At 43.0% G+C, this 13833-nt stretch overlaps 2 protein-coding genes across 2 annotated transcripts; one reads left to right on the forward strand and one right to left on the reverse strand.

Annotated features, from left to right (window-relative positions):
• Nucleotides 1-978: 978 nt before the first annotated feature.
• LOC147459124 (uncharacterized) lies at nt 979-9936 on the forward strand. Its single transcript, XM_086510456.1, has 3 exons — nt 979-3812; nt 7425-8771; nt 9547-9936. Exons 1-3 carry the CDS (start codon nt 2319-2321, stop codon nt 9598-9600), a joined length of 2895 nt encoding a protein of 964 aa, XP_086366582.1. The 5' UTR covers nt 979-2318; the 3' UTR covers nt 9601-9936.
• Nucleotides 9937-11686: 1750 nt separating this feature from the next.
• On the reverse strand, nt 11687-12571 carry LOC147459125 (uncharacterized). The gene has a single exon (XM_086511554.1). The coding sequence runs from the start codon at nt 12569-12571 to the stop codon at nt 11687-11689; it is 885 nt and encodes a 294-aa protein (XP_086367680.1).
• Nucleotides 12572-13833: the final 1262 nt, after the last annotated feature.

Consider the following 13833-nt stretch of genomic DNA (forward strand, 5'->3'; position numbering starts at 1 on the left):
AGGTATCTCATTTTTTAGTTATTTGTATGTATTGCAACAAATTCATAGATACAACACATGTAGTTAACAATTTGCAAAAGTTTTTCTTTCTTATTTGCTGATTGTTTGCCACATCCATATGATGAATCTCTTCGATTTCCTTTGTCAAGCACTTCTCTTGTGAAAATATGACATGGCGTGCCTTGTCAGTCTACATTTTCTTTTTGAGGGCACGTTCCATTGAACGACATACATTTTTCCCAAAAATTGCATGGTAGGTGAATGCCTATAGAAACATTATATGGCTATGAGCATAGTAACTTATAGAGCTTTTAGCATGACAATATATGAAGCAAGGTTTCAATTTTATGCATATTGCATCGTAACGTCCATAGTTTGAGATATGCGATCAATATACGAACATGGAGGGACTTTGCATTATATTTGAAGGATTCTTGGCCGAGCCAAAAGGGCATGCATGGTTTATATGAAAGCTCTCAATTTCTTAGCATACATGGTCATGTGCAAGATTCAATTGAGGTGGTAGAGAGGGAGAGAGAGTGTTTGTGTGTTTTAACTTTTAACCTTAAGGAGAGAGAAAGTCGAGAAATTTTTCATTCAGAGGGGTGGCCATGTAGAGTTTACAAAAGCCTTTCAAGGGTGGAGAGCGAATAAAGGAAAAGTAGGGAGAATCAGGTCGTCCTCGTCTTACACACGGCCATGTGAATCATGATTCCTGCTAGCTAGCTAGCTGTCTCTCTCTCTCTCTCTCTCTCTCTCCCCCTCTCTCTCTCTCTGTTTCCCATGCCATACATTGGATCCGTGCAGATCATAGACCTCTCGCATATATTTTGTAGTTTTAAGGCCTTAAAGGGGGCCAGAGAGAGAGCGCCATGCTGCGCGAAGCGTCAACAATCAGAACTCAAGACTCAAGTGGCCATGAGAGAGAATGTGAGAGAGAGAAGAGTACGTTTGTCCCTGACGATGAAGCCTATGCGAGAGATGGCGCATTGGCGGCCAGCTTTGGGCCTTTTGAAGCAGAGGGCAACGCTCTTGTCAACTTTCCTTACAAAAAAGACAACACATAATTCCATGTGTACTATTAGACCCTTACACCCCCCCGCTCTCTCTCTCTGTGTCTGCGCAGCGACTCTTCTCTCTGCATGCGAGGTGGGCGTTTTTACTTTTTCATTTGCATCTGAGCCTGGCGTTCGTACATTTGCCCCATTTCTTTGTGACGTATTCGGTGCTCGCTAGCCTAATCGAGACGAGAGAGAGAGAGAGAGAGAGCGCGCGCTCTTGCTTGTGCTAGTCTACCTTCTTTCTCTCTCACCCCTATGCTCTGCAGAATTGCGATGGGATGAGCTACGTATCCACTTAGATGATCGACTCTGATCGAACGCTAGCTTTCGATGTGATGGGGCTGCAAATACCAATGCAAATGAGGTCTACGCCATAGCCAGCTGTATGTAAGGATCTGCTTGCAAGGCTCGAGCCCAAGAAATTCTGGAATTTACCCGAATACGCCACCATTCTTTATTAGCAGAGTAGCTGGCTTCCATCGCTGCGGAAAGAAGAATGGTGGTTTTATATAGCTTGTTTGCCTAAGTGTGATTCAAGCCCTAGGGTTCACTGGCAGATGCGATTAGCGTGGTTTAATTGCCCTTCAGGTTTCATAGCTTCATAGGAGGCTGCTGCTGCGGCTAAGCTAGCCAGCCGTCTCTGTCGCTCTTCTGCAGCGGCCATGGCTGGCCCGCCCATATTTCTTCAAGAGCGAAGCTTTTGTAGGTAGGATAGAGTATTTAAATGCGGTGGAACGCTTTTGTCAGCAACTCGTCAAATGTTTGCCCAATCACCAATGGCATGAGTGTTGCAGGGTCAAGCTTTGTGTGGGCATCCACAAAGACGTAGCCGGCAAACAATTGATTGAAGAACACACTTGTACACAGAGAGGCATAGAGAGAGAGAGAGAGAGAGAGAGAGAGAGAGAGAAGAGGGTTGCTAAATTCTTGCTGTGCTCACCAAGGCTGGCAAGCAAGAAGGACAGCTTTTACAGATGGCTATGGTGGTGTACACATCTGCCTTTTGCCCTCCTCCTTTCGGCCTAGGCTAAAGCTCTAGGCTCTTTAACGTGTGAATCGAGCATGCAGGCAGCCCTCTCTGATTTTTGCCATTTGCTATACCATTGATCATCATTAACGCCTTTTCCTGCTGCCCCTTTCAGAAAGCAAACCCATGATGTCCCCAAATTTGCACATCAATCTCTGACACATGTATGAGGATGCTCAATGAGAGTATTGCTATTAGCAGCTGGTGAAGAAGAAGGAAGTTAAGAGACGATGACCATGGAGGTGGACGAGTCATTTCCAAGCTTCTCGACAGAGCGAATTCGATCCAAGATACACATTCGAGAAGCACCAGTGCCAACACAAAGGAGATTGGATTACAATGCGCCATTACTCTCCGTGAGGCGGCTTAAGGATGCAAGTGGGGATTTGAGGAGTAAGGTGTGGAAGCTTAGTGCAGAGTTGAGCAAGGAACCTCTAAGGGTTCCAGGGGCTGTGCCCTTCACATGGGAGCATAGCCCTGGCAGGCCCAAGCAGCCTGAGGCATTACCAGGGGAGGTTGCATCAGTGTCGAGGGCATCCAAATTGCCATCTTCGCCATCTTCGCCCTCATCCCCTTCTCCACCCTCCACTCCATCTCCTCCTAGTACGCGTCGTGCTTCGCCTGCCTCCCCACCCCTTCCTTCGCCACCATCCCTGCGCCCCCGCTTCATTCGCTGGAACTCATCCACCCTGTATGCTCCACCCCCCCCTCCTCCACCTCCACCTCCCCCACTTCCTTCTATGCATCCACCTATCAGGACCACTCAATGTTCCACCCCCCACACCGAACACCCTGTCACAACCTCCTTTCCCCCACCTGCTCCCCCCCCTCCTCCTCGCCCTGCTATCCAGGCTCCTACAAAAACAGCCAATGGTAGAGTTAAAGCTTTCCGCCTCGTCGATCACAATGAGGACCTCCTTCGGGCACTGCGTGCTAGGAGGGAAAAGCTGGAGGCATCAGAGGTGCAGAGAAAGGCCACGGAATCGGTCACTGAAACTTCAAAGACCGATGCAATTTGTAGCAAACCAGCCGATGAAATGACTGCAACGAGTTGCGGTGCAGTGGAGGTCATCGTCCAGAGGTTTCTAGCAGATCATCCAGATGCTTCTGGAGAGAAGGAAGCTTTCAGAGACGGGCATGGAGATGAGGCACAGCAAGGGGATGATCAAGAAGTCATAGATGCCGCAAAAAGCAATGGTCTTACTCACAGAGGGAGCATTGAAGATGCCACTGAGCAACATTGCAAGGATAGACATTCGGATGCAAGCAATGATATTCCGTCGAAAGCAGATGTGCCAGCGTTGCAAGTTTCCTCTGATGAGGATGCCGATGAGGAGGTGGAGACACAAAGACCAGCACTTCTTGATTGCGCACAATCGGAAGAGGGCAAATCGGAACCCGCGGTGATGTGTGCGCCCGCACAACCATCTGTGGAGGTGCAACCAGAATCAGGGCATAATCAGGTTAGTCTCATCAAGAAGCAGCAGAACAAGAGGCGAAGCAGCAGTGTGGCCATTCTTGACTCGTGCAGAGTGGAGTCCCTCCGAATGATCAAAAGTGCGTTGGTGCAGTTGTGTCGCAAAGCAGCAGCAGCGTCCCTGCGAACTCTAGGCAAGGCCAAGCGAAGGGTTGCTTCATCTCGCCGCCGTTCCAGCTCTCTGGACGTAGTGGTTCATCGCAATGCTAGCGCATCCCTCAATGGGACTAGCTCCAATCTCCACAAGGTAACTGTCAGTCCATTTTGTGTGTGTGTGTGTGTGTATGAGAGAGAGAGAGAGAGAGAGAGAGAGAGAGAGAGAGAGAGAGAGCTGCCCATGGAGGACGTCAAGAGCTCCATTCCTCGATTCGTCATAGCTCATGGGAAAACATGCATTGTAAAGCATCTAAATGAGTCCACTGAGAGCTAGCATAGTTACCACTATGGTGGATAGATGCCCCACTCCTAGGCAGAAGTCGAACAGGAGCTCAAATCAAATTTTTTTGACACATATCTCTACATGTGATCCCAAAGGGTGTGAGGTATGTGGCATTCGCAAACCTAGACGTCGGGGTCCGGTGGGTTAAAACAACAAGTCTTATGCATCTTACCTATCCTATTCTACAAAAGTTCATGTTGTCACCCTCTTCAGAAGGAACTTTTCAAACCATGTTTGGTCGTGTAGGATCGTTGAGTAGCCAGATAAGTAAAGGATTGGTGATATTCGACTATGAATTTTTTCGACATGCAATTCAAAATTAAAATTTGTTGCCCTTCTAATATTTTTAATGTACTTCCTCTTGTGTTTGTCTAGAATGGCCTCTAGTTTAATGGAGGAGACTCTTTTTGAGGCCACTTGAGCAAAAGGTTCGTTTGGCTTAGCCCTGAACCACTTTTGAGGATTAAAACTATAAGTTTCCCCTTAGAATCTTCCTTTTAGAAGGACTTTAGGGTTGTCTTTCTTAAATGAGGAAACCCTACAAGAAAGCAAGCCATGTATATGTATATGGTAGATGTTGCTTGATACTTATATGTTCTGCAATTTCGAGGCTTGGTGCTACTCCATGAACCCATAATACGCACATAGCACATGAGACTTGAGTTCAGAAAAAAGTTTATTCAACCCCTTTTCTTTTATACATTTTTAACATACAAAAGGATACCAATCAAACGCGACATACATAGATTGAATTAATTAGGGGTGCTATTTTTGTGAAAAATCTACGAATAGGGGGTTTTTAAAATTAGTCATTGAACGCAGGTGATATGGGGGGCTACATATGCTTTTTAAATTGTCAAACGAGACATACATAGATTGAATTAATTAGGAGGGTGCTATTTTTGTGAAAAATCTACGAATAGGGGGTTTTTATAATTAGTCATCGAATGCAGGTCATATGGGGGGTTACATATGGGATGGCTTTTTAAAATGTAGTGGCCCTCTAAACAAGGAACCGACCTCGAAGAAAACATTTGCCCAGAAAAACAAGTGTCTCTATAACTTAAATTGTAAGGTTTACTCATTGCATGGATTGTGTTTGTGTTGAGGAAGATTTTTGCTCTTATTGCCATGAGTATTGGCTAAGTATATTGTGTTCCCTTTCTATTTTCCTTTCTTTTGGTTAGAAAATCGTGGGGCAATGGGAAGTTCGCAAGAATCGTCACTTTGGCTACATTGCCTTCTTATGTGGATCCCTCAAGTCTTTGTAGATCAACTATTTATGTTAATGTTTGCATAATTATTGTGGCTCAACAATGTGCCAATTTAGATGAGAATTTTGTGTTTATGTTGTAATAATCGCATATAGGAAACGATTTGGTTTGTGTCTTATGCACAAAAGTATTCTGCAACCATAAAAGCCATAGAGCCCTTTGTAGAACCAATAGCAATGCTTACGCTGTAACTTAATCTTGTTTTCTCAAGGTAGTTACTCTCATCCTAGATTTCCTCGTTTTCTTGGTGTTTTCAAATAATTACACTACATTGGGGTCTGCTTTGTTGTAGCAATTGTTTACAAGCTTCTAACTACTAGCAAATGCATGTTCACTAGCTCTAAGGTTATCGAAACTAGTCCCACGACTCCCATCAATCACTAACATGTTATTACTTTTGAGCATTCTTACACATTACTTTCTCTTTCCTTCGCTTTTACCACGATCTTGTTCATATCCTTAGTTCTAGTTCACAGGGTATACTTCTACTAATTTACGTAATGGTTTCAATCAACGCTTTTGAGCCATCCAACTTAGAATTCTTTCATACCATGGTGGAAATTTAGTCGGGTGAGATAATTTTAGAAGCAATAGAAGTCTATTGTTTTCTACATGTTATAAATTGGAGAAAGGTTGCTAAGATCCAATAACCCCCATTTAGAGTGACTAAACATTAGTAAGGTCTTAGAGACCTGTGATTTCTCGCGAATTAGGGTGGAGTGGCTAGTTTTGGGACCCGCCCAAGAGTAGCTTGTCATGTCATCTACAACATCGGGACCAAGGAGCAACATGGCATAGACAGATAGGTGCATAGAGCACATTGTGTCTGCCGCAGTCAGGGGTGGAGTCCTCACGGGTTTTATGCCTCATGTATGAGCTCTTCTTGTGAGCTCTCTTTACATGAGAGCACTAACTATATCACACCACCCAACCATAGGAGTTGCTTTATATAGACTTGGCCGTTCACACTTGGTCAGACATTAGCCAAGTATGGCCATGCCTACGGTGCGTAGAGTGACATGAAATGTTTCACGGTTTTGTTCATTTTGGGGTTTCGAGGGTTTGAAACGTTTTGTTTCAAGAGGTAGAAAAAGGGAAAACAGTTTCGTGTTATGTTCATTTATTTATTTTTATTTTTTATTTCTATGTATGTGCATATGATACATATATATACATACAAACACATATGTATGAGAGAGAGAGAGAGAAGAAGAAGAAGAAGAAGAAGAAGAAGAAGAAGAAGAGAATTTTAACATCGTAGGAATCTATCCCAAGAGACCTCAAAGATCTATCCGACAAGAGTTGAGAGAGAGAGAGAGAGAGAGAGAGAGAGAGAGAGAGAGAGAGAGAGAGAGAGAGAGAGAGAAGCCTAAACTCCATGAAGAAAGAAGTTTTGAATCACAAAGAGGCTGCAAGTTTTGTAGGTCTCGTTGAAATGTTTCATAGGTTTTAGGTTTTGGGGCTTCATACCTATGAAACGGGTTTCTATGTCACACTGATAGTGTGCCGGGGCCCGGGCTACTCACCCGTGGCTGTTTGGCCTCCTCGAACCCGTGCGGACTCCACCCCTGAACTCTGCATACAAGATGTGCTCTGCGGCACCTATGTATGCATGCCATGCATGCATGCTCCATGGTCCCGATGCTATAGATGACGTGACATAGCCCTATTTTGCACATTAAGAATCATCATCCAAAAAACACCGTAGTCACACATATAGCCAATCACAACCTTTGAAACTTAAGGTGATAAGGTGCAATGGTTGCAAATGGCTGATTCGATCACTTAATGTTCAAGGTCCTAAACATAGGCTCAGATTATGTCATAGGTTTACTTCCCCTCACATTGGAGAGCTAGTAGATAGAGCATATAGAGTCTTATTGCAAGCCTCATTATACTAGTAGACATTGGACAAAATCAATTTTTCTTGTAGGTGGTAAGGTTTTTATTTCCACAAATATTACACAAAATCATGAATTTTGAAGCACAAGTCTCTTTTTTACATACACTTAACATGAATACACAAACTTAGGACATCTGTAGATATCCATATGAGAGAGAGAGAGAGAGAGAGAGAGAGAGAGAGAGAGAGAGAGAGAGATTTTAACACAAGGGATTTTAACATTGGTGTTTTGTTTTGGTGAAGGAAGTAGAGGTGATTCCTCAGGAAAGGCTTTCTCAATCAGAGCAACAGTTAGAAGTACATATGTATCCCGCCTCTCCTCCTCGGATAGCTGCTGAAATGCAAGTAGAAGCCATGGAGCTTCATGAAGGCACTCCAATCTCTTCTCCCGATTTTCAATCCAAAGAGACCAAGGACACCATATCCTCCTCCTCACCACCACACACTCCTCTACACATAGCTGCAAGCCTTGACTTGCAAGCAACTGTGGAAAGCACCTCTTTCCGTAAAACCAGGCCCAACATACTTTCTCCCAACAGACCAAGCATAACCAGGCAAGAAAGCCCCGATCCCCAGCCCGCTATGGCGATGGAAACACATGAACTGAGAGCATCCTCTGTTCGTCATGTGTATGCAAAATCCCTCGGAGGTGACGAGTCAAGTGAATTCTACGATGCTTCGAGTCGGTTTGGATCCCAAAACTCTACACCTTCTCGGATTCACTCAGGCAGATCAATGTCGAGGGACTGGGGTCAATCTGCTGATGACTTTTTGGATGCTACATCTACCCTGTTCGAAAGCCCGCGTACTTCCATGAGCGAGAACAGGTACTCGAGCTCTCTATTGATAGTATCTAAAGCGGGCTCAAGCAACAGGCCAACATCAAAATTGAGCAAGAGAGTGGGCAAGGCCTTGTGGGTGGAGACAAGGGAAATCAATGCAACAGGGAAAGCAAGTGCTTTAAGCAGCTCTTCAATGAAAATTTTTTACTCTGGAGAGCTCTTCACTACAAGTAATCAGAGCAGTTCTGCTTTGAGCAAGGAAGAGCCACTTTGCACAAGGAGGAAATGGGTATCCGGGGATCAAGCAAGCACATCCACATCAGTACAGGCAAGGAGGCAGAACAAGAGGGGCATTTCTAGCTCGCAAAACGGCAAGAATGCGATCGCGGTCACGCCAGTATTTCCCTCAAAGTGCCAAAAGAACAGGATGATTGGAAGTGCGTCAGGTCTGCCGCAACCAATAGTGGCAGAGGATATGAAAGATATGGGTTGGCCTCTGGGCATATCAGGCTACCCTCCTCCAGCGAAAACATGTGGGAAAGAGAAGGCAGAGATCAAGTCGAAGGGATTGAGTTGCAGTAATAGCGTTGTGCCATCGCCTCCGTTGCCGCCTTCACCAGCTGGGGGCTCTTGGCTTAGGAAGGCTCTCTCGTCAAATACACAGAATCAGGCCCCCTCGCGTTTAGCTGGTTTGCAGGGCCCTGCCAAGAAGACGCCTTCTAGCCCTTCATCCGAATCGCCCAACAACAAATGGGAGGACATTGTTAAAGGCAGCCACGTTCAACCTGGTCATCTCCGGTTTTCTGAGGTACGTTCTCTCTCTCTTGCGTGTGTATGCTACACAAGGTAGGCCTGATCATAGAAGAATCACCCGAGAGAGAGAGAGAGAGAGAGAGAGAGAGAGAGAGAGAGAGAGGGAGAAACCCTAGGTAGCTCTCTCTGTGTGTTTTTGGCATGTTAAAACATGCCGCAGGGTCTAAGGGGAGGAAATTTGTCTCCATGGCCATAGGGGCTTTGGCCAATGAAAAACTGGCGTGTTAGGGTGTTTTTTTTGTGTGGCTTGCATGCAAGGAATTAACTAATTCTGGGTCAATGAGGTAGAATTTGGGCGTGTGAAGTATAATCGACCAGCAGCGGTGATTTCTCGCGTTCTGCAGCTCTTCTCCTCCGTCACCAAGCTCCTCAGTCTTGCGTAGGATTTTATTTTTTTATTGTGCCACTATGGGCAGTGCCCTCTTTAGACGACCTTGTTTAGCTAGTGAATGGGTCCCTTAAATACATTTGACTCCTTTGCATCTTGCTTTAGGCCCCTGTCACATTGGGGCGCACCCCAAAGTGCGGCGCCTCATTCGTCCTTGTGTATTTCCGAAGTTCTAAGCTAAGAACTGAGAGAGAATCAGGAGTCCTTGTGTGTATTTCCAAAGCTTAATTTTGCAAAATTTGGCATCATTTAAGCGAACTTATGTAAGTAGCAATGCCAACATTAGCTTTCCTATCACTACATAAATTTTTGTTTATGCATGCAAGAGAAAAATCTTACATTCAAGACTATTAAATTACCCTCTTGTTGTTTTTGTTTGCAGGAGCTTCACCATGATCCCCCAAAGGCCTCTTCGAACAAGTATTACGTCTCATGAAGCTCGGATCGTGTCACTTTTAACTGATGTGGAGCCACTATGGGTGTTGATTCTTTGCAAATTCCTTGCCAAGCTTCACACCCTCTCAAGAAGGATGCTGCTCATTTTTGCACAGAGTTACATTTGTACAAAGCGGGTACGGATGGATGTCTTGTGCTCCTTGAATGCCCTCTCAAAGGATTGTGTAGATGTTGTGCCATAGAGTACGAGAGTAAGAGCATTTTTAAGGGAGGGCACCTTTTGTATGGATCTCCATATAGCCCCAATAATTTCTGTGGGTAAAGAATTATTATATTTGTAATGAGTAAATAAGAAATAAATGTTGACTTTGTTGCATTCTTATGTCCATAAATGTTATCATAATTCTACGGGTGAACAATTATTGGCACGTTCAAACGAGCCATAAAGAAGGACAAAAGGCCTACGACCTTCTGAGTGTGTTTTCGGTTGTCTTTTGATGGCAGTATTTGGGAAAAATCATTTTTTCCAAACATACAAAATTCCTTTACTTAAATTTGCCAAGAGGCAATTTTAGAAAATTAGTTTCATTTTTCTAATTTTTACCCTATTCTTCTATATTTTGGGGTGGAATTCCTTTCCCCCTGGCCCTCTACCCGCAATTTTGCAATTGAAAACGGCACGATATTAAGGTGACATTTTTCTGGAACATTGTTGGGTGGTTTTTAAGGGAATCCGGACTTTTTTGGAACTTTTTGTTAGAAAATAGCATTTTAGTTTGCAACAAGTACAACGGCACCGCCTCCAGCGGGGGGGGGGGGGGGGGGGGGGGGTGAATTTTTAACATGCAGTCCGTATTGATGGTAAACATATGCAGCACAGATACCAAATTCAGCAGGTGGCCATTAGCAAATTCCTTTGGGAAGGAGACAAAAATCATTGATCTAGTAGTCCAGGTCGTAGGTGGCTTGATTCTTGTACTTCTCAAACTACAGATCATCAAGCTCTTGCCTGTAATAACGCCTCTCTCTCTCTCTCTCTCTCTCTCTCTCTCTCTCATCTAATTGGTGCAAATTGTGGGGTGTGGCACACACACCCGTGCACACACCCCACTCATTCATACAACACTTCTTTTCCCCACCTCTCTCTCTCTCTCTCTCTCTAAAATTTTGCAAATCTCTAAAATTTTTCTAGTATTTTCGGTTTTCTTCTTTGTGAGGAGGAAACTCGATCAATAGCTGCTTAATAAAAGAGACTTTCTCGACCGTTAACACTGACTAGAATCAAGCTATAGAATGCAAGAAATGTAAAGTCATGTGAAGTTGTGAAATGAAAGGTGAAATAAAAAGAACTAAATATATGTGTGTGTGTATAGAATGTATTAATTATGCAAGGTGGAGCTTCACTTTAACATTTTAAACGATAGAATGCAAAAAACAACATATAAATGTGTGTTTGTGTGTGTATGTGTAAAATTCACTAAAATTATGCAAGGTGAAGCTTCACTTCAACATTCTAATAGAATGCAAGAAAAGTAAAGACACAGGATGTGGAATGAAAGGTAAGTCTCCATCATGCACTAAAAACAATGAAAGTCTCCCTAAATCAACACAACACTAAGGGTTTCTTTTAGAAATCCAAAAAACGTAGCTTTAGTGTAGACAATGAGAAGGCAATGAAAATCATTTAAAAAAAAATCCGACAATGATGACTGTTTGACTTGTGCGTATAAATCACTAAGATGTTTTTTTTGCAACAGAGACAGCTATCAGATTCACCACTTTGTAATTTTTTAGTCTCATAGGTCACTTTGGACTTTTGAAGACATTAATATAACATTTTCTCTCATCTCTCTCTCTCTCTCTCTCTCTCTCTCTCTCTCTCTCGTATGCGCCTCCCTCCTCGCAATTGCATGTACATTGACCTACGGCATAGAGAGAGTGAACAATACTGTTAGAAAAAAACCTAGGTATAGTGCACACGATGAGAAGGCAATGAACATCCAATTTTTGTTTTAAAATTCGACGACGACGACACATAGAGACAATGAAAAATAGTGTTCTGAACAATAATGAACAATAGTGTTAATGACAAAGAGTAATGCATGGATGAAAGATAGTATGATACCTTAAACATTTCTGACCTCTAGCACCTCTTTGTAGACAATGTTTGGGTTGCAAGCCATTGGATTTGCATTTGAATTTGCTATCGATGTTTGACTACCATCAATCAAAATCTTTATGGCAGTAGAAGAACGCACGCGAGGCATTGCTACATAGAGCCGACCATGAGTAAAAATAGGTGTAGCAAGATATAAACCTAAGAATCCAAGTGTTCGGCCTTGTGCCTTGTTGATGGTCATTCCAAATGCAAGTCTCACAGGAAATTGTCTGCGCTTTATTTCAAAAGGTAATCCTTGAGAACCTCCTATGATAAAGCCGATCCTTGGTATGAACATACTGTCTCCAACATGAGAACCCGTGATTACTTCCGCCTCAATGACCTTGTGATAAAAATGCTTAGCTATCAATCTTGTTCCATTGCATAAACCACGCCTTGGATCCACGTTGCGAAGGAGCATGATTGGAGCATTCTCTTTTAGGTGCAAGCAGTGTGGTGGGAAGCCACCACCAAGATTCAATGAGTTTAAAAACTCTATCGGATACAACCCACCATTACAATTTGATGTACAAAGAGAATATACACTCAAGTATTTTTTGTCAAGTCCTCTCAATTTACGCATAGCCAAGTCATTGATTATGGAAACATCCTTATTGCCTGGTGCAAGAATACCTCTGTCCCTCAAGAAGCTTGCATGTCTTTGGACATTTTGTAAGTCACCATATATACTGTGAATTAGGCCTTGAACATTGCTATCTTCAAGTATCATACTACTTGGAAATGCTATAGTATCAAGTAAATCCCCATGACATACATTCCCATTGCCAATGTCTAGTACCCATTTTACAAAGTCCCTCTCAACCAAGTCATTGGAACAATGAAGTACACACATATTCTCTATTAGCTTCAGAGTATTCACATGTTTCCATACATAAGATCAACACAAAGAGGCATCCACAATATCTGCTCGACTTCCTTTGGGCACAATTGGAAAAATTTGTCTAAAATCACCCCCAAGGGAAAACACCTTTCCCACAAACAATGCATCACTTTGCATATCATCTCTCAATGTCCTATCCAAGGCCTCAAAAACATAACGATGAACCATGGGATCCTCATCCTAGATGATCAATGATGCTAATCTCAAAAGCTCCGCAAGCTGAATATTTACTTTGATGTTGCATGTTGATTACATATGCATTGTAGGCATCAACAATGTGATGCTGCAACAATCGTCCTCCATGTAAAATTTAGTTTGTGGTGTCACTCCAAATCTGCATCCTAAATGTGTAGTATTGTTTTTGTGTAACAAATTGTTGCTCATTGTGAGTTTGCGGTACATATGGATGCCACCCATCCTCTCCATTAGGAAATAATGGAACATATAGTAAAGTCATATATGATCGATGTAGGTTGGAGATCCTTTTAAGCCTCCCATCGTGATACTGCAATACAATATCATGATGGTTGATGTTGCTCACATCTCCTTGCCCTGGAATAATTGCTGCAACCTCAGATCCACGTGGGGCTAAATATTGCCAACCATTTGTACGCTTTTCAGTAATGAACATCTTCATGTTTGGGATTCCTTCATTCCCCATTGTTGTAGCAGTAGGCCAAAAGGCATTTGCATATGGGTTAACACGATGCATCATAGCTTGAAAACTATGCAAGGAATCTCTATCTAAATCTAGCACATGATGCAATTTATTGTTGAGTTATTCTCTGTATCAAAAAAGTACAATTGTGCAAAGCGAGGGATCTGATCCACTCTTTGCTAGGTGTCATGGGCCCAATATTATGGTAGATGGAACTGTGAACTTTAAATGTGTACACATGTAACATTTAATGGCCTAAAAACCTGTGTGTAGCGGAAATTAGCATGAACATAGTGGGCATTTCATTAGAATAGATTCCTAATGAGAATTACAAGAGTGCTTGGGTGGAGAGAGCAACAAAAAGCATAACACCTAGTTAGATAGCATGAACAATACTTTCAAAAGAGAGAGAAATTAAGCTATTGACAACAGTTGAGGACCGGATTTGCATGGAGCCGGTGCCCCCTCCAAAAGGCTTTGTATTATGGTTTCTCCCATCAAGAGAGACATTGTACAATACAATTCTTTGTGTTCCTTAAAGACTAGGTAGTGCAAT

Source organism: Adiantum capillus-veneris, chromosome 4, assembly GCF_014529385.1.
Source record: "Adiantum capillus-veneris isolate H3 chromosome 4, ASM1452938v2, whole genome shotgun sequence".
Lineage (NCBI taxonomy): Eukaryota > Viridiplantae > Streptophyta > Polypodiopsida > Polypodiales > Pteridaceae > Adiantum > Adiantum capillus-veneris.

What these genes read in the sequence shown, in the direction of transcription:
- LOC147459125 (XM_086511554.1), bottom strand. Translation starts at nt 12,571, where the DNA reads ATGTGTGTACTTCATTGTTCCAATGACTTGGTTGAGAGGGACTTTGTA.
- LOC147459124 (XM_086510456.1), top strand. Translation starts at nt 2,319, where the DNA reads ATGACCATGGAGGTGGACGAGTCATTTCCAAGCTTCTCGACAGAGCGA. An exon ending in CTAGCTCCAATCTCCACAAG is followed by an intron (nt 3,813 to 7,424) that starts GTAACTGTCAGT and finishes GTTTTGGTGAAG; the next exon opens with GAAGTAGAGGTGATTCCTCA. An exon ending in GTCATCTCCGGTTTTCTGAG is followed by an intron (nt 8,772 to 9,546) that starts GTACGTTCTCTC and finishes TTTTGTTTGCAG; the next exon opens with GAGCTTCACCATGATCCCCC.